General features: G+C 37.8%; 1 protein-coding gene across 1 annotated transcript; it reads right to left on the bottom strand.

Moving 5' to 3' along the window:
- Positions 1-2,536: 2,536 nt before the first annotated feature.
- LOC141432511 (L-asparaginase 1-like) lies at positions 2,537-24,596 on the bottom strand. The gene is made up of 13 exons (XM_074094107.1): positions 23,783-24,596; positions 15,493-15,618; positions 15,055-15,167; positions 14,474-14,599; positions 13,861-13,985; positions 13,318-13,547; positions 11,716-11,873; positions 10,626-10,739; positions 8,582-8,638; positions 4,803-4,947; positions 4,239-4,368; positions 3,405-3,630; positions 2,537-2,696 (listed from the first exon to the last, which is right to left on the bottom strand). The coding sequence occupies exons 1-13, from the start codon at positions 24,033-24,035 to the stop codon at positions 2,544-2,546; spliced, it is 1,956 nt and encodes a 651-aa protein (XP_073950208.1). The 5' UTR covers positions 24,036-24,596; the 3' UTR covers positions 2,537-2,543.
- Between the last annotated feature and the right edge of the window lie 420 nt (positions 24,597-25,016).

The following is a 25,016-nucleotide window of genomic DNA, read 5'->3' on the forward strand; positions in this document are numbered from 1 at the left end:
CTTATCCTTTTTTAGCACTAAGAGTTACAAAGAGTAAGAGATGCCTCGAATATAAACGCTGGTCTTACCAACAGCTATTGCCTTGTTCTATTGCATATTGAACGTATAAATAATAACCCTCACTTTCCATTCTCAGTCCTAGAACACACTCAATTCGGGGTTGATGAGTTACTCGGCTTCGCCAGTAAGATGCTGAACAACGGTGGTGACGTGCACGGCTGCGCCCTTCGGATAGCCTGCTGGACTGCCCAAAGTGGACAGGAGGATGCACTGAAAACCTGGGGTAAAATGATGAGGTAAAATGCACCATGAGCAACCTGTTGGTTCAGCTGCTGTTAATTTGTTTTTTTTTTTCATCATAATTTTAGTGCCCGTAGTTTCAGAGTAAGAGGAGGAATGGTAATTTTTGTCTATTTTCTTAAAGAACTTTTATTTACTTACTTATCTTCAAATAAAAAATATATATTTGCTATTCTCACGTGCCATATCGTTTGATTTTTTAACCGATTTTAAAAAAAGAGTAGGTTCTATGTTCCACTGTATGTATTTTTAAATTTTCTGATTCATTTTACTTGGATTGTGTGAAGTGAAGCGAGGTCACTATCAAACCTATTAAATAATATACTTACTACTCAAAAGAAAACAGGCTCACGTGAGTTTTATGAGTAAACGGAAAATACTAATACCTATATAAATATAATTCTTTTTAAACATTTCTTGTTTTAAAATGGTTTTACACAATACAAATTATTTTCATTCAATTATATGTATTCAGATAAAAACAAAAATGCATTTTGATTTAATTTTACCGATGAATCTCAAGTGGCCCTTATTTTCTTTTGACTAATTAACCGACTTCTTTCTTTTTATGTATATTCACCGATTACTCCTTCAATGGAGCGAGCGTGAATGAGAACGTTGGGAGAGGAAGGCCTAGACGAACGTACCACGATCAAATCGGGGACGTTCTGAAGAAAGGTCGGGTCAGGAGTACTCTAAACCGACGTGCATGCATGAAAAGATTGATGAATGTAGAGGAAGCGAGATTTGTATGCCAGAAGCGAGGTAAGTGGAAGGATGTAGTCTCTGCCTACCCCGTTGGGAAAGAGGCGTGATTTTATGTATGTGTATGTATGTATATACTCCGTATGTAAACCGATTTACATTTTTTTTTTCTGTTTATTAAAATGACTCCTTCTTTTCAGTAACCAGCTAGTATCAGCCTTCGTTAATGCAACAGCAGTGGAAGAGGCAATAACTTATGGACGCCAGGGTCGTGATTGCACGGTCTACTCACCATGTCCTTTGAAGACTGACCATTACTCCAATTTGATGAAAAACCTAGCTGTACTCACAAAGGCGAATAGATAAAGCTTGCATGTTATTTCGATTTTGTATTAGAAGTTGTATTTTGTGATTTTATCATTGTTAATAAAGACTGATGAGATTTTATCATTGTAAAATTGTGTTAATTATTCCTTTTACATACTCAGAGGCAAATAAATTGCACTATCTTTAAGTACTAATCCATACTAATATTATAAATGCGAAAGTGTGTTTGTATGTTTGTCCGTTTTTCACGTCGAAACGGAGCGACGGTTCGACGTGGTTTTTGGCATGGAGATAGTTTATGAGCCACAGAGTGACATAGGCTACTTTTTATCTCGGAAAAATGCACAGTTCCCGAGGGACATCGCACGATAACCGAATTCCACGCGGACGAAGCCGCGGGCAAAAGCTAGTATTATAAATTTGAAAGTAACTCTGTCTGTCAGTTACCTTTTCACGCTTCAACCGCTGAACCGATTTAGACGAAATTCGGCATGGAGATAGGTGGAGTCCCGAGGAAGGACATGGGCTACCTACTTTTTATTCCGGAAAAATGCATAGTAGGTACGCGGGGGATTGCGATAAGCGAATTCTACGCTAACGGCTAACGGACTCGCGGGCAACAGCTAGTTTTATATACTTATAACGAAAGTTTTGACGACCCCATGGCCAAATGGTTAGAGAACCTGACTACGAAGTTTGAGGTCCCGGGTTCGATTCCCGGCCGCGGCAGATAATTTCTATGAATAATACGAATGTTTGTTCTCAGGTCTTGGATGTTTAATATGTAGGTACCTATTTAAGTACCTACATAACTTATGTATGTGTTAGGATATTTTAATTTTACTTTATAAACTTGTTTGACTGTACTCGATGTCTAATCTAACCTAACCAACTTGAAAACTTCCGTTCATTGCCATTTCAAAGTTCGATATCTCAAAAACAGCTGAACCGATTTTAATGCAACATGCAACAAGAACCACCGCAATAAAAAAATCCGCATCGGAATCGCGCCATCTGTTTGAGATATTCGCGTCAATTTTACACCCCTCTTTATGTGTCGGGGGCATAGGTCGGGGGTTAAAAATGGCGTTTACTTACTATAAGATTATAACAAAGAATTGAAATAGTAGAACACATAATGTAACAGGTAGGTGTAATTTGGGACGCTTGTACAATCCTCTCAAAAATCACAAAAATAAACTCATTTCGTTTCAATTAGGTTTATTTATCATATCAGCGATTTCCCTCCGATCCAATTTGAGTGCGTAGTCCAGAGGCGTGCACGAAATCACATCCTGTATGTTTGAGTCTGCTCCGTGCTCTATCAGATACTTCACCACTGATGGGAAGTTGCAGAGAACCGCCTAAGGACAACAAAAGAACCATAGTTAGTAGTTAACTTAAAAAAAACGTAACGTGTAACGTCAAACGGCCCTCTTTATACTAACGCCATCTAGCGACATTTCGCCTGGCAAAATATCCTCATTAAAAATCCTTAAGCCGAGTTTAGACTTGCAAGAAAAATCGTGCAAGTTACATTACATTGCGGCGCTCAATTGACCACTACAAACTCGTTGGCTTTAAGGCCTCGCAATGCAATGCAACTTGCACGATTTTTCTTGCAAGTCTAAACTCGGCTTTATAGGAGTGCGACTACTAACCTCTTTTGGTGATTATTTTTCCCTTCTTTTACGTGTCAACCGTACCTTGTTTACCGTGGGAGACGGGCTTGTTGTAGGCCTCCAACAAGATGGAGCGTAGACCTGGTTAAGATCGCGGGATAGCGGTGGATGCGGAAAGCACAAGACCGGTCTGAGTGGAGAGCCTATGTCCAGCAGTGGACGTCTTTCGACTGACATATTATGATGATGATATTGACGTGTCAACCTTAACTTTGAAGTATTAATTGAACCAATATTTTGAGGAGGTAAATTATATCATTTTTAGCTTTTTTCTTGGAGCTTGTAGCGGAGAAACGAAGTAAAATAGAATAAAATAGAATAGTTCATTAACCATAACTTTAATTAATCTAGGACACGAGAAACAGGTAAGAATAATTGAAGACTTATTACCTTGTGCAAAGGGGTCTGCCTTAATTCATCAGTCATGTTCAAATCAGCACCAGCCATCCGCAGCGACTCGAGTTTCTTGACTGCTCCACTCCTTGCTGCGAGGGACAGTAGTTCGCTGACTGACTTCTGGTCGATGTTGGAGAGATGAGCGCCGCATTGGAGTAGAAGGCTTATGAGGTCCAAGTCGTCTCCGTGGATCGCCGTGACGAGGGGGGATTCTCCGCATCTGCGAAAAGACCGCGAGTAAAAATAAGGCCTCTGGACAGCAAAGCAGCCGCGAAGCTGTAGCAGCGTGGCGGAACTAGGTAACCGAGGACCCTGGTGTATATGTATATCCTAACAAACAAAAAGTTGGAAAACCCCCAACATTGATAAAACATGTCTAAGAACCATCGCTAAAAAACCTGCTTTAAAATGAAAAAAACCGCAATCAAATTGGTTTACGCGTTTAAGAGCTACGGTGCCACAGACAGACAGACAGACACACATAGCGGTCAAACTTATAACACCCCTCTTTTTGCGTCGGAGGTTAAAAATGATTTCATTCAACATGGCACATCCAGTAAATAGGAACCTTAAGGCTGCCTGTGGACAGGCAGTAGAGTAGAGCGAGGGGCTAATGCGGAGCGGAGCGGAACGAGAAAGTAATGTGGGACGGAGTTGCGGAATGTTTTCCTATTCGCGGAGCTTCCCCGCTTCCCACACTCCTCTTCTTCGGTCCGCATCCTCACTCCGCTTCCTAAATATAATTCTACTAACTTACTTAGGTAATTAATAACAAGACATGGCTATTGTTTAGAGAAAACTTACATCTGTAAAAGTTTTCCAACTCACCTTGTCTTCAAATGCACGCTAGCACCGTTCCTCAGCAAATTTTCTACTATTGGTTTCTTGCCTTTTAGAATAGCTTCGTGCAGAGGTGTTCTACCTTCAGAATTCTGGGCGTTGACGTCAGCGCCCATATCTGAGAGAAAAACATTAAATACTTAGTTTAATTTAGCAACAAGATTTTTTTAGTAGATCATGCATGTCAAAAATTGCTGAATTAATAAATGACAATATGTTTTCAATATCATGGACCATGGACACTTCGAACAGGGATTCAATCATTGTAGGTGTGATTTGGTTCAAAGAACTCAACGTCCTATGTTGCTTGATCTTTGACTTATTTATTTACTTTAATAAGATATAGGAAGAAATGGACCGAAAATAGATCCCTGTGCCACGCCAAATTTCTACCATAGGAATGATATGGCTTCTATTGATTTCGTTGTTTCGGACAATACAAAGAATAAGCTACATTTCTATTTAATCGAAATTAAAAACGAAGACCAACATCTAGAAAACAATACAATACTTTTTGCAAACCAAGTACTATTTTTGACGCTGGACACTTACCCAGCATTTTTTTCACGGCCCGGTCATCATCGTGTTCTATGGCATACAGCAGTAGTGCGTTGAACACTTTTTCCGTCACTTCTATCAGCTTCTTTGGAGACTGGATGTTGAGGCTTCCGGCTAGAGCGTCTATGAGAGTGTTATCCTGTGGGTGTGTAAGCACGATCTACAAGGTCTTGAAAATCTTAAAGTAAGACTTACTTACTCAATTAAAGTACCGTTCCAAGTTATAATATGCCTACTTATTCCTAGAATTAGCCCCGGAATTTTCAAATCTAAATTTTGTTATGCCACCACTCACTTTCGAAGTTATAAAGGTTTCCTGTGTTTTAGTAAAAAAATCATAGTAAATCCGTTTGGCTTGATTAGATTTGACGAGATGTTGACTGGAATTCATTAACAGTAGTAGCTAAGTGGAAGGTGTGGATTTACAAAATGATAACTTTATAAAAAAAAAAAAAAAACTATCAGTACCAACTACCACTACTAACTACTACTACTAACTTTATTAAGATTATCTTTATCAGTCGTTGTAAACTGTAGGGGAATTTCCTCATTATTTTTATCAAATAAAGTATAGAATATTATCATTAACATTGCTCTGATGCGTAAAATGATGCTGTTAAGGTTATCGCGCTGGATAATAACTAAAATAGCTTGTTTTTTTTTACATAATATAGCATGATAAAAGAACAAAACATTGTGCTATAAGTATACAGTGTGTCCCAAGACCATGTCAAATGGAGGGAAAGTATCGTAAATATTATAGATAGACAATTTCACTGAAAGGAGACTTCATTTTGATTTTAAAAACAATTTTAACTGCATTTAAAGATTTTTGAATAATCGCCTGTCTGAACAGGGAATCGAACAGGGAAATGGTAAAAAAATTACGTATTAACTAAAAAGTAATCATAATGTAAAATTTCATGGTCTTCCTTTTAATTAAGATGCTATGTTACTTGGAAAAAAACAATCCTTCCGATTGAGCCATTTGATCGGTGTCGTAAAATACGATATATTTTTTACCATTTCGCTGATTGAATTTCCGGTTCAGACAGGCATTATTCCAAAATCTTTGCATTCAGTTAAAATTGTTTTTAAAATCGAAATGAAGTCTCCCATCAGTAAATTGTCTATCTACAATATTTAAGATACTTTTCCTCCATGTGGCATGGTCTTGGGACACCCTTAAACCACCAGCGTTAAAATCTTAATAATGTATGGAAACACGAACATCGCAAACGTTCCGCTAGAGGCGCTGTTCGTGTTTCCATACAAATTGAGATTTTAACGCGAACGCGATCGAGACGTATTTTGTAACCGAAAACTTACACTAAGGGTACAGCAGTAAACCCATTTTCCCCTCGACGTGTCTATTTGTTTCGTAAACACGCGGGGACTGAAGACTCTATTGACTCCTTGACAATAAGATAATATTTACTGTACTGCAAGCTATAATTAGAAAGCGCTGTGAAATCTTATATGCTATATAATTTTGTGAGTGTTAAATATAATATTGTCTCGCGTCTTCCTCAAAGTTAGCTGAATCGCTCTTAAAACAAAATGTATCTATTCCAAACTTAAGTAATTTTAAATTCACGCATGTCTCTCCTGTGACATCATTAAGACTTTTAGATTATTGAAAGTAAAAAAAAACGGAAGACTTGTGGGGCGTCTCAGTTAAGGTTCTACATTCCATTTTAGATGTCGTTGCTCCAACTTAGCATTTATATTTAATAGCTGTATAGATGAAGGCGTATTTCCAGATTTGATGAAATATAGTAAAGTAGTTCCTATTTTCAAATCTGGTGATAAAGATAATCCCTCTGATTATCGTCCTGTGTCCATCCTATCAGCGTTTAGCAAAATATTCGAAAAAATAATGCTGACGCAAATGATCTCGCATTTTAATACCCATAAAATCATGCATCCACAGCAGTTCGGATTCACAAAAGGCAGGTCTACTACAGACGCGGGTCATAGTTTAGTTAAATTCATATTGCAAGCTTGGGAGGAATCACATGACGCTATAGGTGTATTCTGCGACCTTTCAAAAGCTTTTGATTGTGTGGATCATGATACTTTAATTTGTAAGTTAAATTTTTATGGCATTCGTGGCCTCGCTTTAGAACTCATTAAATCTTACCTCACACAAAGAAAGCAAAAGGTAGCGATTAACGGAACGGTATCGGAGGGATCTGTGGTCGAAATGGGAGTGCCTCAAGGATCCATTCTTGCCCCATTCCTGTATCTTATTTATGTAAATGACCTTACTTATATGGTAAGCCAAAAGTCGGGTATAGTTATGTTTGCTGACGACACGTCTTTACTGTTCAAGGTTAGTAGAAAAGATACCGACTTCATTGAGCCCAATGAAACCCTGTCCGTGATATCCGCATGGTTTGCTGCCAATAATTTGTTACTAAATCCTAAGAAAACTAAATGTATTAAATTCTCGTTGATAAATTCATCTAGCTCGAATTCAGTTTCTAATATAAAGTTAAATGGTCAAACTATTGAATTGTAAAATCAACAGTATTTTTAGGAATAACGCTCGATTCTAAACTACAGTGGGGACCTCACGTCACAGCAATCGCGGGTAGATTGAGCTCTGCTGCTTTTGCAGTTTGGAAAATACGGCAGCTAACCGATGTGGCGACGGCACGGTTGGTGTATTTTGCTTACTTTAATAGCATTATTTCGTACGCCTTATTTTATGGGGATCTGCTGCGGACATTGAGTCAATTTTTATCTTACAAAAGAGAGCAATTAGAGCAATTTATAATTTGAAGTCGCGTGAATCTTTAAGATCTTTTTTTAAGGAAACAAATATCCTAACCCTGCCGTCGCTTTATGTTTTTGAAATAATCATGTATGTTAGGAAGAACATATGTGATTTTCCCACTAACGTCGATAAGCCAAAGGCTACTAGAAACACAGGGAAGCTTAAAGTTCCATCTTACAGACTGGCTAAAACCAAAAAGTCTTTTCTGGGAAATTGCATACGTTTTTTATAATAAAATTCCAAAAAATATTACAATGAAACGGATACAAAATTCAGATCTATTGTCAAGAAGACATTAATATCAAAGGCGTATTATAAAGTTAATGATTATATCATGGACAGGGATATTTGGAAATAATTCCGATCCGCATTAGCGATCCCTTCAAATAGCGAACCTACTGTGTTAAAAATAAAGTTGTGTTAAATACTTGTGATGTATACATATCATTTAATAATATTGTAAATCTGTTTTAAAAAATATATATATACCTCGTTGAGTTCTTGCCGGATTCTTCTCAGCAGAGGTTTTTCCGAACCGGTGGTAGATTTTTCTTGACATTCATAAGTGCTTGTTATAGCCTAAATTGAATAAAGATATTTTGACTTTGACTTTGACTTTGAAATATGTGGCTCCCTAAATTAAAAGAAAAAATACCACCATTATGGAAGTTTGTTTTTGTTAAATTTACGTTAAATGTTCATTCAAGTGTTTCTTAGTTTATAAGAACAATAACAATTGTGATATCCTCATTTTTAATTGTATATTTCTTATTTTTTTGAATTGAAATTGCGGGCAAACTCGTGCACAATGTCATAATATTTTGCGAACCAAACCATCCACTCATTATCCACTATTCCACCAAATATACATACACTTACCAACCAATACACCCATTCGAATACTTCCTTGTGGCTTTGTATACTGAGTCGATATTGCTTCGTTGTGACTTAAAATATATAACCTTTGGAGGTATCAATCATATAAAATTACCTCGATAGCAATTGAGCACGTATTGGTCAATTCGCCGCGTATATTGGAGGCCATAAGCTGTAATGAAAAGACACAAAACAGTGTATTAATATGTGTATGTATGTAAATGGTAGGCCCAGTTACCGGTGCCAAGCAAGGGTGTGCCGGGACCCGGACGCTTAACACTCCAGGGGTTATAGAACAATCTCGGAATATTTCAGGTGGTTGGAATAGTTTGACAGAACACCCCTGTAAATGTATTTCATGGTGTTTTAAATTGTAGTTAGATAACAAATGTTTTCATACATTGAACGATTTATAAAGAGTATACCTACGCCGTCAAAGACGCGTTATTTCATCACGATCAAGGTTTTCTATAAAAAAAAGGTTTACAGGGATTTTCAAAGATATAACTGAACCATGTGCTGAAATATTCTGAAATAACTTTGAGACACCTTGTATATAGCATTTGAATCATAGCGTCGTCGCGCTTAAGAAATATCTACGCCATGTGCATTGTGCATGAACCCCACAGAACAAATACTTAACAGTAGGAAAATGCTCAATTTCATCTCGATATTAAATTTGTTCTGTGACAGATCCTTGACATTTCGGATTCAAAAAGTAAAAAAAAAAACTATAGCTATATACATACAGTCAACCTGTTTGATTTCTAGGCCATCACAAAAGACATATACATAATTAAATAAACATTGTTATCGAGAAATATTTTTTTTACTTAATATGATAAGGTTCCATGATGGCCCAGAAATCAAATTGGTAGACTGTACATTCACCAGACCCAGTATCTGGCACAACAAAGCGAATATAAAATATCTGATACAATTATATTTCTAGGGCCGGTAGGAAGTGTCAGATATTTTTGCACGCTCTGATGTGGCAGATGTTAATGCAGCCAATGCAGGTGACTTCTGTGATTAAGTACCTAAGTATACTACAGTGGCAGCGGCACAGCTTTTTTTGTTTAGTGTCTACTGATTGTATTTATCAAAAAAAAATACAAACATCGGAACATAGAACTTCCTCCTTTTTTGAAGTCGGTTAAAAATAATAGGAGTAGGTAATAAATTAGGTAAAGAAAACATTATTGAAATCAAGAGCAGAACTATCTTTCCATTGTATCAATAAATAATATGAACAGATTGCTAATAACGACCGCCTTGGCCTTCGTGATAATAAAACAATAACACATTCAGTAATGGTGTTAATAAGTATGGCCGTATGAACAACATGGTGATTTAACTATCAGAAGTACGTTATTGACTTTATCATAATGGAAATATCTTCTTTTTTTAGTACTTTTTAAAGAACTACCTATAATCTGCTTTATATTATTATATAGACATTGTTCAATCTCAATGTCAGCGCACGATCAACGTCGAGTCTTGACTCCATATAAACTACGGGTGAAGGAGTTAGCCTATAGATATAGTCTTCGACCGCAGCACTAATTCCACAGATGAATATTGTTTACAGAATAGGTACACACAGTTGCTCCACTTGCACTGGGGCCCCAGCTTCAAGTGTGATATGGCCAAGAAAGAGCTCTGTTAGGTACTCAACTCAATACAATAGAGAACTTCCCTATGTGTCCTGTGTCCAGTTAAAATGTTTTAGGAAAGTTGTGTCCTCTTGAGATTTAACACTGGCAGTTTTTCTGCCAGTTTGATTGTCTTCTAAAAACTTCAAGCACGATCGATAAGCACAAAAAAGGCACAAAAAATTACGAGTGTTGGGTTTAGAAATCATGTAAAATTACTGACTTAGTAAAAGATAATAGATATTTTTTTTAATAATTAAGGTATTTGAAAATAAATACCATAAACTAACCTGAAATACAAAAATATTGTTGGGTTAGGGTTTTTCATTGCATTAATTAACACCTTGTAGAGACAAACATGAATCCTGTGGCAGCAGTGGTAGTAGTGCATATACAATTTTACTATTTACTATCTGTCACGTAGTAAACTATTATGAAATCTGTGGCAAAGGCAGTAGCATATTTTAATTCCAACGAGTTTAGCGTTCATATTTTTGTACCAACCTCAATTTTCTCCATGTAAGTAAGTTCAGTCTTGGACAGAACGTAGGATAACTTGGTGAGAGCAGCTTCAGGTGTCATGTCGTATCCGGAGACAACGCCGCAAGCAGCCACGAGCTGAATGAGAACACAATATTACTATGATTACCCGATCATCATCATTCAACATCATCATCAGCCTATGGCAGTACACTCATTGGTGCCATTACACCATGACTGTATCTGGCTCGACGCATCCTGCTTCTACCAGCAGCCTACCGCAGATCGTCACTCCACCTGACCGGAGATGGGCGTCCTACTACACTACGTTTCCGAGACGCGGTCTTCTGTCAAGGACGTGTTTACTCCAAGAGTTATAGGTTCTTCGGCAGATATAGCCCCAACCCACTGGCACTTCAACTTACTAATATTCTGAGCTATGTCGATGATCTTATTTCAGGTCATTACAGTGTCGGGTAGTCCCGTTGCGAGTTCTATCTTTCAGAAAAACTCCAAGCATAGCTGGTTTCATTGCTGGCTGAGAAACCTTGAACTGATACACGATACGGAGTAGAAAATGAGGGTGCAATTTAAATCTAAACTAAAAATTGCGTAAAATACGTGAATACTGTCAGATGCAATAATGATCAACTTTACTTATTATAAAAGTCAAGTTATTAATGGAATTCGTAAGTACGCCCGTGACATACCGTTTTTCACTATTGTTTTTATATTGTCAATTAATTCTATATTGCATACTTCTTGCCTGGAAGCCCTTTAAAAAAAATTTTAACCATTCGATTTTGTATTCGAACCTACCCACAGTTACAAACACAAAGATAGGCAGCAAGTATAAAGGGTTGGGCTGTACTCGTAAACCAGAGCATGACACACTTAGGCAAGTTTTAACAGTATAACGCCAAGCCCAATCCATGTTATCACACTTACGAGGCAGTTTGAAAAATAAGTTAATACTTTAGATGTTAATTACCTTCCGTTCCTTTATTATAATAATCATATAAGTTGCTCTTAGTGTATTAATAAAGGCTTATTCTGTTTTATTTTATTCTATTCTATTCTATTCTATTCCATTCTATTCTATTCTATTCTTTACCCTTCCAGTTTCGTAGAGCGGCGACGCCACAGCGCCCGTAGCGCATTGCGTGATGTTGACAATGATGACTCCCCTCTTGACAGCTGCGGCTATCTCGTCAAACAGGTCTTGCCTGTTCGAGGGTATATTCCCTGCACCATAACTCTCTAGGACAACACCTGCAATGTAATATAGAAAATTGAAGATAAAGGTCTCTCTCTACTCTCTATACCCACCGCACCGTATCATACTATATAAACGTAGGAACGTGTCAGCTGGGCTACTACGAAACTCGAAGTTCGTGTCGTGCGGTCCTTCTGACACTTATACTATTTAATACGAGAGCGAGAGGGACGGTAGGACACGAACTTCGAGTTTCGAGTTTCGTAGTAGCCCAGCAGGAACAGAATGCCACGCGCATACATGACAGTTGACACGCGACGGCGACGGTTGGTTAGGAAACGTGCTAGTGGGCATAGTCTCATACTTTTAAATACAAGGAATATACAGGGTGTAAAGTATATAATAGTAAAAGCAATAAAGTTTTTTACTCGTTTATTTGAACAATTCCTGTAACTTCAGTTAGATTTACTTTATTAAATTAATGTAATTTTTAAAAAAAAAGGTCTCAATATGTTTCGTTGAGACTATTAATTAGTATAAAAACTATTATTATTTGAACAAGCATCTATCAAGTATTGAATACAAAAAAAAAACTATATTAATAAAAAATTACGAAGGTTTAAAGGCGGGATTTCGGGAATTTCGAGAAACAACATTTAAAAAGTCACATCTCCAAAACCATGACCCTTAGGACCCAAGGTCCAAGGGTGAAAAAACAGCAAATGACCCCAACAACATCCAAAAAAAATTTGACGGTCCACGTGCCGAACACCCTGTATTTTTGTCTGACACTGCTATCACGGTAATGGTATGCATGCGGTGCAAAATTCACGGCGCAAAGTCAAACTCACTTCTAATGGCTATACTCGCCAGGTGTCTTATTAACTGAGTCACCAGGTTTCTGATCCCAGAAAATCTGTGTCAACGAGCTGTTAATTTGGTGGTAGTGAAAAAAGCCCACCATAACCACTATACCTAAATAGATAGAAAGATAAAACGTTTATGTGTTACTGCAAACACACACAATCAAAATTACAGAAATTAAAAAAAGAACAGTCCTAACTTAAAAGTAAACAATTTTCAATTGTTTGTGTGCGCTGCAGTAGTGCAAAACGGCCATGGCTCAGTGGTCAACATTGCTCATAGGAGCACACTGATATTCTGCCACAACCCAGAGGACCAAGAACAAATATTATCACCTTATTAAAATATAAATGTACAACAAAAAACAAAACGAAACAAACAGTGCCAAGCAAAATGAATACATTATCAATATACCAGTTTTGTACCTGCCTACCAACAACGAAAATATATTTTTAATTTAACGGTTTATAACATGCAAATGAAAAGAGAGAAAAAAACAATAAATAAAGCAGCATCACAACAAACATGCAGCCACCCTTCAGTTCCTTCAGCCTACCCTACATTTTAAAATTACAATTAAAATCAAGTACCGAGCAACCGCTTTGCTTCTGCAATAATAACCAATTAAAAGCTTACCTTCAATAGGAGGCTGGCAGAAAGCCTTAATAACGTCTACGCTGATACTAGGGAATATCCGGAGCAGACCGACATTCTTGGACATCTTGGCATGCAACTGACACTTCTCTATGACCGTTGGTTTGAAAACGGCTTTCTTGTTGAACTCAATATCCAGACCCACTTCGACCAGTGGTGGGCAGTTCGGTGAATCAAAGGCGTAGAGGTTGTGGGCTGAGATCTTACGAACTCTGAAAAGTATAGCTTGTTTTTATGCCAATGACAAAGCATAAGGATACATCCTATTTTATGCCTATAACGAGGAAACTTAGACCAAATCCTTCGTGCCCCATCAGCTCATGAGGATAGTGGTTTTATAGATTTAAATGTTTGCTTAATCGATAGCAAAAACTGTATCGGAAAAGATGCCTTTAGTCAAAAAATATCTTCTAGGCATGCCGTTTTTCGTCCAAAAATAAATCTATACCTAACAGACGAAGTTTTTAAGTCAGTTTAAAGCAACTTTGAAGAAGTTTTACTACAGAAAACAATCAAGTGTTTTACCTGTTACCTCTGAAGAGTTTGCTTCCAAAAAACACAGTAACCTCAGGAATGTTGAGTCCACCAGCGATCAACAAAGATGAGACGAAGTTGTCGGAACCGTCGCTGCGTGGCTCGAAAATTGGTATCTATGGAAAATTCCACCTTGATTTGATTAAAGATAGACTGTACAGCAATTGGAAATCAAACGAAGCTCTGGTAAATGAAGAAAGTTACTTTGCACAGGTCTTAAATTCATCCTTTAGCAATATCAGCCAAATAGTAATCTAATCTCTACCACCCTAAAATTGATTAGCAAAATGTCGATAACACGGTCTGTCAACTTGAAAGTTCGACTTTAGCGACACCGAGGACTTGCCGAGGACATACCTATTATTCATTTGACAGGAAGTGGTTTCAAAATTGATAGACCACTTATTTGGCTGGCTGTACTAAGAGCACTCTCCTATGAAATGAAACTCTTGTAGGTATATAAAAGAAGACCAAGGATACGGGATGTTTTGTATTTGCGTATGCTGCCATTTAATCCTGATAGTCCAGTAGGTAAGCCTTCCGATCGCCCAATGGACAGAAAAAACACTACCTAATGATCGAGATATATTTAACTGAAGCTTACTTGAGATCCAGTGATGACGACACACTTGCCAATATTCTCGAACATAAATGACAAAGCTGATGCTGTGTATGACATGGTATCTGTGCCATGTAGTACAACGAAACCGTCGTATTCTTCATAATGTTTCTGGAACATGAGATGCAGATGATGAAAATGTTAGAACAAACCCAGAAGAAGGGAATGTCGTAATCAACTGAAGTAAATTGTGATTGTGATAAAGAAAGGCCAACTATGTATTTTATTACAACCAGTTCTAAGACGGACTTCGTTTCAACCGCAACGTAACTCTAACTGTCGATCGCATTTCCAAATCGGTGGATTTGCAGTTGGCAGAACTGTGCAGAAACTGTACGCTAACAAGTACGATTACAATGTATTGTTACGGTTTTTTTTGCTTTTGGAAAACTTTTCATTTTAGTCACACTGAACTTTACAATCTTGGAAAGTACCTAAAAAACGTCGAAGAGCTTTAAAAGATGTCCGGGCTATACATGAATAAGTTAATTTAAAATCTATTAAATTTAAGTTTTTATGTCTTTTTTAGGTATTCTTAAACCTGGGATAACGATAATTTTTCTTACCATTATCGTTTCAGCCATTTGTATCCACTGCGCTTCAGTCATGTTAGAAGAGTCCAAAAGCGTGTCATACTCCAGTATTTTATAGAATATCCTCAGGTCCATGTCTTTGGCTTCTGTTATTAACAAAAGGAATAACAATTTAACTGATGTAAAGTGATTTATGTTCACAAATCCAAAAGCAATAATGTCTTAAAACGGATGTCAACTTGAGTAGTATTTTCTGGAATTGTTGGTATGCCTCCTGCAAGGTGGACACGCCATAGTAAACAAAAATGAAGTAAGTATATGATCTGAGATTACATAATATAAAGCACAATACCAAAATTAGCAACTTCATGGATTCCACTTCATTCCACTGCGTACTACCAAATTTAAAAATAACAGGGTTCTCTTCTGTTTGCAAAATAATGTATTTTAGTGGTAAATTTAATGGAATACCTGGTAATACAAGGCAGGTTGTGTCGAACCCAGGCTCCGACAGCCGATGCCTCCAGAAGGCATGGTCGTGTAACTGCGGATACCCACGAATCAAGTTCTCAAACGCTCCCTTTTGTGGTATTAGAACTGTAAACCAAAACATATCATAATTTAATAAAAACAGTCATAAATATATTTTTTTTTCTTTATTCTTACAGTTATCAATGGAAATTGGTGCTCGAGACTTTGTGTAACAAGAGTTTGTTTATCCGGGGATAATTTATTTGCATAACCCTGTTGAAACTATGCAATTTTCCAGGATAAAATAATTTGGGGGCTAAATGTCATCAAAATTCATTTCATTGAGTACTTTTAGTGTGAAATTGTACAAAATTTGGATGTTATTACATCATTATTAAGTTATTTGACTTATTTCACAATAAGTGCAATTATTACGATTTTTTCTTAGTGTTCCATTGACATGTTACCATAACAATGGCATCGGCAATAAGTAGACTACGTAGAGTATAGTACGTCAACCTAACAGTAGTTACCAGGTGATCAATGTGGGCGCAAATTCAATCGCAGATTGCATCATTTTACCTGTGATATCTCGCGGTCCTAGAACATAGTGACTTATTTTATTATGTTGTAATACGAAACGAAAGACAAATTGCCATACTTACCTCGTAAGAGAGCATAAAGTTATTTGCATAAAAATTTTGCTTATGAAGTTATACTATTTAAATTCATGTAAATTTAATACTTACCAAAGAAATATATATACGGATACATACTTAACAAATCCGTGGCGTAATGATTCAAATTATGCATACTTCAGGACTAGTTGTGAGCATTTTCGTATTAATCATTTTTACTGGCACTTGAGGTACCTATCCCATCTTAGGCCTCTAGTTTGGCAACGCATCTGCAATACCCCTGGTGTTGCAGATGTTTATGGGCGGTGGTGATCTCTTACCATCAGGAGACCCACATGCTCGTTTGCCATCCAGTCGAATAAAAAAATAAAAATAACCGGTGGCAACTGGTTATTGTTTCAAAGTTCAAGATAAGTAATATAAGACGACAGAACTTGTTGATCTTTCTCTATCAATAACGTATTAAATTATCGCACAAACATAATGTCATATTAAGAATAGTTTGTTTATTTATTACTTACATTGCTTGAATGTGATATGTTGTTATAAATCATGGATGCAATTTCCCTAAATATAAACTATTCTATATTGTTCTCAGGGTCTTCAACTGTCTCCATACCAAATTTACAAACAGGCCGACAGATAAACAGATTTACGAGTATAATACTTTCGCATTTATGTAAGGACAAGTTTTTTTTATATGTTGCCACAACCTAGTCGATTTAACTGTTTTTTTTAGTATTATGTTGGTAGGTAAGATGCGCTAAGTAGCTATTGCCCCCGATTTCTTCTGCGAAAAAGAGTCGTCAGTACGCTTGCCGCTGAACGCATTTTCATACAAAAGTAGTTTCGTTCTAATTTACAAACAACACACGGAAACAAAATAAAATTTTGCGACTATAATAGGAGCAGCTATTTTGATTTTTATAATTACTTTTCGCTCATATTCAATATAACAGAATAAAATTACATCTATATAAATCTATATCTATATTATATATATATCGTCGCTTCGGAGGTAAAGATACTAAAGCGACACTTTGGGCCAAATTGAGTTATATATACCACCGGAATCAGCGAATTTTTCTGCATCGATCTATCTGGGTTTCGGGACGATCAGAGGACTTTTTTGGCGCTTTAGTCCCTGAAAAATCAGTGAAATTTGGGACACTTATTACTAATCCGACGCTTAAATTGAGTATTTTCTCTTTAGTGCTTTTACCTGTTTTAGTTTCTAAACGATTATATTGTTAAGTCATTTGTAATTTTTCACCTTTAAATACATTTGGCGTTTTAGTACTCTTTGCATATCAAGAAATTTGATTCTTCGTCGCTTTAGTAAATTGTTCCAGTCTATTCTGAAGTTTTGGATGCGTTTAGTATTTTGGTTAAACTGATAAGAATATATTTAAGTCGTTTGAGTATTTAATACAAAACAGTTTACAGAATTTGTGGTGTATTAGCGTCATTACAACATAGCAAAAGAAAGAAAACATTTATATTAGTAAAAAAACATAATATTAAAGGATTATGTTTGGTCCAGTAAGTCAATAATCTGTCATTTTATTGTCAAAAAATAAGTGTTTAGGTATTTTTTTTACGAAAAATCAATTATATAAGCCAGTTAGTAAAAGTACCCACGATATTTTCGTACGAATTGTAGATATTATGCCAAAGTAATCTGTACTTTAATCTTAGGAATTTAAGTTACAATCACTTTACCAAGGATAGGTAAGGTACTATGCGCGTCTTTTATATCAACGCAATAATAGAGCGTGTTGGCAACAAAACCTGAAATAATTGATTGTGATTACGAAAGGCAAGTTTGTAAACAAATAATTATTATAATTATGTGCACTAACTCTATTGACTGTTATTAGAGTTAGGTACGAAGGAACATGATAAAAAGGTAACCTTATTGTGAGACTTCTATGTATCGGAAATAGGGTCTGATATAGAAATATGATGAATTGACATCTAGCTATTCTAAACGCCTAGGCTTTACTATATAAAAGGCTCAAATTATGTTATTGAATGGCAACTTTGAATAATTAAAATACTTGAATTTCAGATCCAAATGGAATCAGATAAACATGTCTCTTTTTAAAAATTCGAATCCGCAAAGTGAAAAAATCAAATGTATAACTTGCCAAAGCTTAACGTAGTGCGACGCATTAACTTCGATGGTAAATATATGACTGCTTTTTCGCTCTGGACTCAATAGCCGCACCGAAGTTGAGACTAGATTGAAGGTCTAACCCAAGAACCATAACGTGGTCTTTAGGTGGTAAGGATACCCTCCTCTGGACAGTAGGAGCCAAAGTGAACGGTCTGCGCTTAGCGGTAAACAGATATGCCTGTGTCTTGGCAGCACTGAACTGGACCAAGTTGGCCGAGCCCCAGTCGGACATGGCCTCCCAGGTCGAATTCGTCCGCTGTACCATAACCTCCCTGAGTGCCCGATCTTATCATCGCTGGCCCGGGCCCCGGCCGTTAGAAAGGTACCTCTCTGCAATTTTGCGTCATCTGCGTACCCAAAGACATCGGGTATGAGCAAATCGTTGATGTGCAGCAATAATAGAGTTGCAGATAGGACCAATCCCTGAGGCACCCCGGCATTGATTGCCATGAGATCAGATGAGCATTCGTCAATGACGACTCGATTAGATCGGTTCCGCAGGAAATCAGAGATCCATGAGCATAGGACAGGAGGAATCCTGCTAAGAAGGCCTCTGTGCCAGACCCTATCGAATGCCATGGAATAGAGACACAGCAAGAGCTTCACCATGCTTCTCAACACGTTCACACCAAATGTGAGTAGCATATACCAGAAGGTCCCCAGTGGACCGATTTCGGCGGAACCCGTATTGGCGGTCACTGAGGAGATCGTTACCTTCTAGATATACCTACCAGGAACTTAGCATTCAATACACGCTCCATTACCTTACATAGTATGGAGGTGATTGCGATAGGCCGATAGTTCGACGGGTCGGCACGACTGCCCTTTTTGGGTAGGTACTGGCTGCACATTAGCAATCTTCCACGATACCGGGACCTGCCCCAACTTGAGGGAGAGCCTGAACAGACGTGTCAAAACCGGAGACAGTTCCGGAGCACAGGTGTTTAAAACAATTCCAGGTATAGTTTATTCCTAGTTTTATTCACGTCCAGAGAACGCAGCGTTCTTAAAACCTCCATTTGGTGTATTTTGACCTCCTGCTTAAACGTACCACAATGAGAAATGGAGGGAGGCGCTACACTACCATCATCAAGACGCGAATTTTCCGCAAACAGAGAGACAAACAGGTTTGCCTTCTCCGCTGCAGTGTGAGCTAGCGACTTATCCGACTTCAGCAGTGGTGGCAGTGACGGACGACAGAAATTGGACTCCACCGATTTGGCTAAGGACGAAAACGCTTAAGGAATGTATTTTCTTTCTTTCTTTTCTCTCCTTACTCTTAGAGGGGTAGGAAGCAAATTTGGCACCAATACAACCAACATAGAGGAATCGCGCTTTCCGTATGACCTTTTTGCAGGACATGGCAGCTTTGTTGAAGAGCTGTTTCTTAACGTGTACATCCGGTCCGGAGCTTTGCGACATCGAGCATCAGCCCACAATAAGTAAGCAAATAGAGTGCTTAATAGCTTCAGCTTGAGTGCACTCAGCGTTTAACCATGGGCAAGATTTGCCACCAGTGGATACGTCAGAGAAAGGAATGAAATATTCCATACTCTGACGCAACACATCGGTAACAGCTTCTGCGCAGCTCGACGAATCGTTACTGGGAAAGCAAGTTTTCTGCCATGAATAGGAAGCAAAGAAATGACGCATCTCATCCCAATCTGCTTACTTGTATCGCCATACTCGCCGAGTACCGATTGAGCAATCGGGAGGAGAGTACTGCGATACAAATTTCACCAGATAATGGTCAGAAGTACCCAAAGGGGAAGACACCGACACATTGTACCTGTCTGGATCAGTCGTCAGCAGAAGGTCCAAGCAATTAGGCGTGTGCAAGGCAACATCCGGTATGCGAGTCGGTTGTTTAACCAGCTGGGCGAGATCTAGCTCTTCCTGCATGGTCCATGACTTGGTACGGGAACAACCAGTCCTCGCGGTGAGCATTAAAGTCCCCCAAGAAAACCAACTACGCAAGCGGATACCGTTGCTGAACCACACACCTTGCCGTAACACTGAAGTGATCAAAGACCCTGGTCGTCTCCAAGTCACCGCTGTGCGACCGATAGATCAGAGCGTAAACCGTTTGTTCAACACCAGTGTCCATCAGTAGCCAAAGAATGGAAAAGCTAGGATCCTCAAGGTTGCGGAGACGCTGAGTACAGATGTCATCACGAACGTACAAGCAGACCCAGCACGTGGCTTAAAAGTATGCTCCAGGATGTACCCTGGGTAGTGTGAGTAGTCGGTGGGCAAGAGATCACCACCGCCCATATACATCTGCAACACCAGGGGTATTGCAGACGCATTGCCAACCTAGAGGCCTAAGATGGGATACCTCACATGCCAGTAATTTCACCTGAAGAAAAAAAAGGAGATGAGAAAGACAAAAGTTAACAGGTTAGAAAAGACGGCAGTTGAACAGACACAGTGCTGCTCACCCAGCAGCACACGAAAATGAGCCATAACACAAGGAGCCTGGTCTGGTGACTGCGGGGACGCCCGAACCCCCCAAAGACGGCTTTCGGGTTTTCTCCACGGTCGCCAATCGGCACTACAGCACATCTTCGGGATTTTTCGCAAGTTAACGGGGCAGCCTTTCAAAGTTGGCGAAACCTCTACTTGGGCCCCCTACTAACTGCCGTCGGTCAGCGGAGCACCGTGCTTCGGATTCCGCTACCCTCCACGAACAGGCACCCGGTGCAGCAAACTGACGGCACCGAAACCGGTTTGCACGCAAGTCCCTGTCCAGACCCGTCCCTCCACATGGCTACTCCTAAGACCGTTTGGCAGCAAAACTTAGTTAGGTGGGTGGTGACAAACCGCGGCCGAAGCCTACCACCAGAATGAGGTTGTTCATTTGGCGCTACCTAGGGGACACGTGTGGGTAACTAGAGCTAAAGCCCACGGACGCGAACAGCTTTATCCCCCAATAGTTGACGATAGGCAGATAACACGATAACAAGAACCAATGTCAAATAAAACTTAAAAGTTTCTACGATTTCCTGTGTTTCCTTTGAATTTAGTAATATTGATTAAAGTCAGCAGGGCTAACTACGAAACTCGAAACTCGGAGTTCGTGTCGTGCGGTCCCTCTGACACTTATACTATTTAATACGAGAGCGAGAGGGACAGTACGATACGAACTTCGAGTTTCGAGTTTCGTAGTAGCCCTGCAGACGGTCCATTAGTGATCATTCGTTAAAGTAATCTAAAAATTAGTATGTTGTATAACAAAACATTTAACTTGCAAGTCTATTGAGTATTTGTAATGTTTTATGATTATCATTTAATGGTGCTTAAGCATTATGCAGTTGTAAAATAGTTTGATTATTGGTGAATAAGCATTAAACACAGTTTGATAAGAAATTGATTAACGCCATTAAGTAAATTGAAGATAAAAAAACTAGAATAAATATCCCGTTAGTCATCTGAAATTATGATATACATAACCAATTCTTACGTTTAGTCCTTTTACCTTATTGCGTTGTCTCAAAAAGTTGGAGACGAATGACTAAAGCGCCACCTATCTCCTGAACTATTGTACTTAGGTCAAAATTATACATTTCAGTTCATAGTATGCTGAATTGACTTTCATATAGTCTTAGAAATTCTAGAATGTGTTCACAAAGAAAAGAGTTATGAATTTTTTTCGTCAAAAAAAAACTTTAAATCGCTCTCCTGTAAAGTTGGTCAAATGTCGCTTTAGTATCTTTACCTCCGAAGCGACGATATATATAATATACATATATATATGTAATTTATTCTGTTATATGAATATGAGCGATATATATATATATATGTGGGAATGAGGTGGATTAATGTTAGAATGATTTTATGTAAACGAGCGACCGAATGACTGAAGACTAATGTGGAGTGAATGAGACGAGCGAATGAGTAAAAAAGATTGGAGTTTTGATCGGGTGAGCCTACGTAGGTACTAGTTGTGATTTTTGTTGTTTCCTTGCTATCAGTGTATTCCATATTTAATTTTTTTAATAAACTTTTTTACTTCTCGTTTAAAAGTTTGTTTTCCTTCAAACGATCCCACAATAAATTTTGGATGAGAAATGGAAATGCCGTTGTTTCGTAGCTGCGGCTAGTAACACAGTAGTAAGTAGTAAAATTAACCTTTTTTTGTACTGTGGGCGGCGGTGTCAACAACTTATACATTTTTAGCACTCAAAAATATATTATAGCATTTTCTTAACTATTATCTAATGATTTCAAAGTAATTTTTATCTCATAACAATCCAACTGACTTGAAAATTAGAACGTGTTTGTAAATCCGATGACAATGCAATAGGTAGGTAATAGCAGTGTCAAGAATAAAAGTCTCAAAAATATTTCTGCCTAAACTATTACAACCACCAGATTTATATCTTTGTCTTATAAATTAAATTGCAACGCAGTCTGTAGAGCAAATGAGACTCAAGGAATTTTCAATTAAAGCCAATTATTTTTGCTTTACCAACTGGCTTGTTATTAAAATTCCTCAAATAACAAAACCTGAAATATGTTATTATTCTTAAAGAATTTAAGTAAATAATTCAAGTTAACTTGAAGGTCAACTGCTTTCAAAACTGGATGAAAACTGGCTGTGGTTATTGCTCTACAAGACGCATGTTTAATAATGACAGATAATAAGTAATAATTAAGTAAACACATGTACCCTGATGCAATTTTTTGTAGGTTTGCTCTTGCCTTTTAATAGTTATTTGTGCAACAAGAGAGCAAAGTTGTTTTTTGTTGCGAGTGTTCATTTTGAATCCCGAGTAAGCGAAGGATTCTATAATTGAATCACGAGCATTAGCGAGTGATTCTAGGTTAGAATCCTGAGATCAGCAAGGGATTGAAATACACGAGATGCAAAAAACTTTGGTCTCGTGTGACACATACAATTTTTCACCTCGGCAGCGAGAACATAATTTAAATGTAACATAAGAATAAAACACATATACCTACCTGTTTACAAACAAACACATTTTTTTTAAATTGAATCCGATTATTATCAAATATAATAATTACATTTAAAACCATAAAAAGAGTCCAGTAGCTACAATACAAATCGCATACTCATAACATGCAATCTTAACTTCTTGTACTAATGTCACACTTATTTTTTAATACTGCAAAAAGCCTCATCTCGGGGTAATTGAAAAGGTTGAACAATAAACCTTTATATATGATTTTTATTAGATTTCTATTACATAAACATAAATAGATTTGTTAAAAAATCATTATTAACAAATAATAATTATACTGTAGAGGGCAGTATACGGAATTCTTTTATAAAAAAAAAAACAAAGAAGCGGCTTTCGTGCAAATTTTTCTTTAGGTCACTTTCCATCATCCACGCCTTAGTTTTTGGAAGAAAAACATCACTTATTCGTACTTTTGAGTTTGCGTGGACCTTCGGTCAATCTATCTATGCCCAAAATATAAGTATAACCGCTAAAAAAGCTTGACTTACCGCCTTGACTATTTTTCACCATTCCGATAGTACCACCAGTGTAGACTACCAAGACCTTTCTGTCGTTCCTCCTTAGACTATTAACAGTATTTCTCTCCAGGGTAAGCTCCAAAAAACTCCTCGCCTTCTTCACTTTCGCAACCACTTTCGCATTCACTTTTCTCGTATTTTCTGGCGCGACACCATTTTGAATTACACTTTCCCGCGCATTTTCGCTGCCGTTACATTCTGGAATCCCATTGGTTGGCTGCATTTCTTTTTAAAAGTTTTTTTACTAGCTTTGATTTCAAAGTTGCCAGTATTTATTTGTATTTTTTTATTTACAGCAACGCAAACGCACGGGTATGTTTCATGCGGCTCTGAAACGTGGACTGAAGCGGTCGTGCCAGCATCAAAGTAGTTATGCAAGGCGTCTGACCTACTAAGACGATGTATTTTTAATTCTGCAACAGTTTCGCATACACTGATAAGCTATCAATATAAGTGAAGTGTAGCGTTAACACATTAACTGCAATGTACTTGGTTTAGTAGAGAATACCGTGCAACTATTTTTGTGGAGAGATGAAAACTTTTGCGCTTTTTTAGGGTTCCATAGTCATGCAAGAAACCTTTATAGTTTCGTCTTGTCCGGCTTAGCTTTCAGACTGTTAGTACGAAAAATAATTTATTAAGAAATTTTAAGAAAATACAAAATATCCATAGGACTAAAACTACTATTAAAAATTAGTACGAGGAATTATGGATTAGCACCCCAATTTATTCTATATATGCATATCCGCTAAGTCAACCGATAAATCTCGCACTTCTAAATAAAACGTATCATCATCATCATCCCAGCCTATATACGTCCCACTGCTGGGCACAGGCCTCCTCTCAGAGCAAGAGGGCTTGGGCCATAGTTCCCACGCGGGCCCAGTGCGGATTGGGAACTTCACACGCACCATTGAATTGCTTCGCAGGTTTGTGCAGGTTTCCTTACGATGTATGTGAATAAAACGTATGTATCAACTCCAAATAATTCACCATTTTAACACGATCAGGAACTAAAGGAAGTCTTAATAAAATGGGTGCTATTTAAAGTTGAGACACTTGATCAAGGAGTGTGAATATTATAAGTAAGAAAACTTTTATTAATACAACATAACTAATACAAAAGTCAGCAAAAAATATTGTATAAGAAGTAAGAAACCAGGTATAACCCGCGGCTTTGCCCGCATTAATACCTTCACGAGAA

Source organism: Choristoneura fumiferana, chromosome 11 (assembly GCF_025370935.1).
Source record: "Choristoneura fumiferana chromosome 11, NRCan_CFum_1, whole genome shotgun sequence".
Taxonomy (NCBI): domain Eukaryota; kingdom Metazoa; phylum Arthropoda; class Insecta; order Lepidoptera; family Tortricidae; genus Choristoneura; species Choristoneura fumiferana.

Bases quoted from the DNA above. Each gene is read 5' to 3' on its own strand.
- LOC141432511 (XM_074094107.1), bottom strand. From the start codon at position 24,035: ATGCAGCCAACCAATGGGATTCCAGAATGTAACGGCAGCGAAAATGCG. The intron at 13,986-14,473 runs GTAAGCTTCAGT...AATTTTCCATAG, and splicing joins TCGTCATCACTGGATCTCAA to ATACCAATTTTCGAGCCACG. The intron at 2,697-3,404 runs GTAATAAGTCTT...TGTTGTCCTTAG, and splicing joins GGCAGACCCCTTTGCACAAG to GCGGTTCTCTGCAACTTCCC.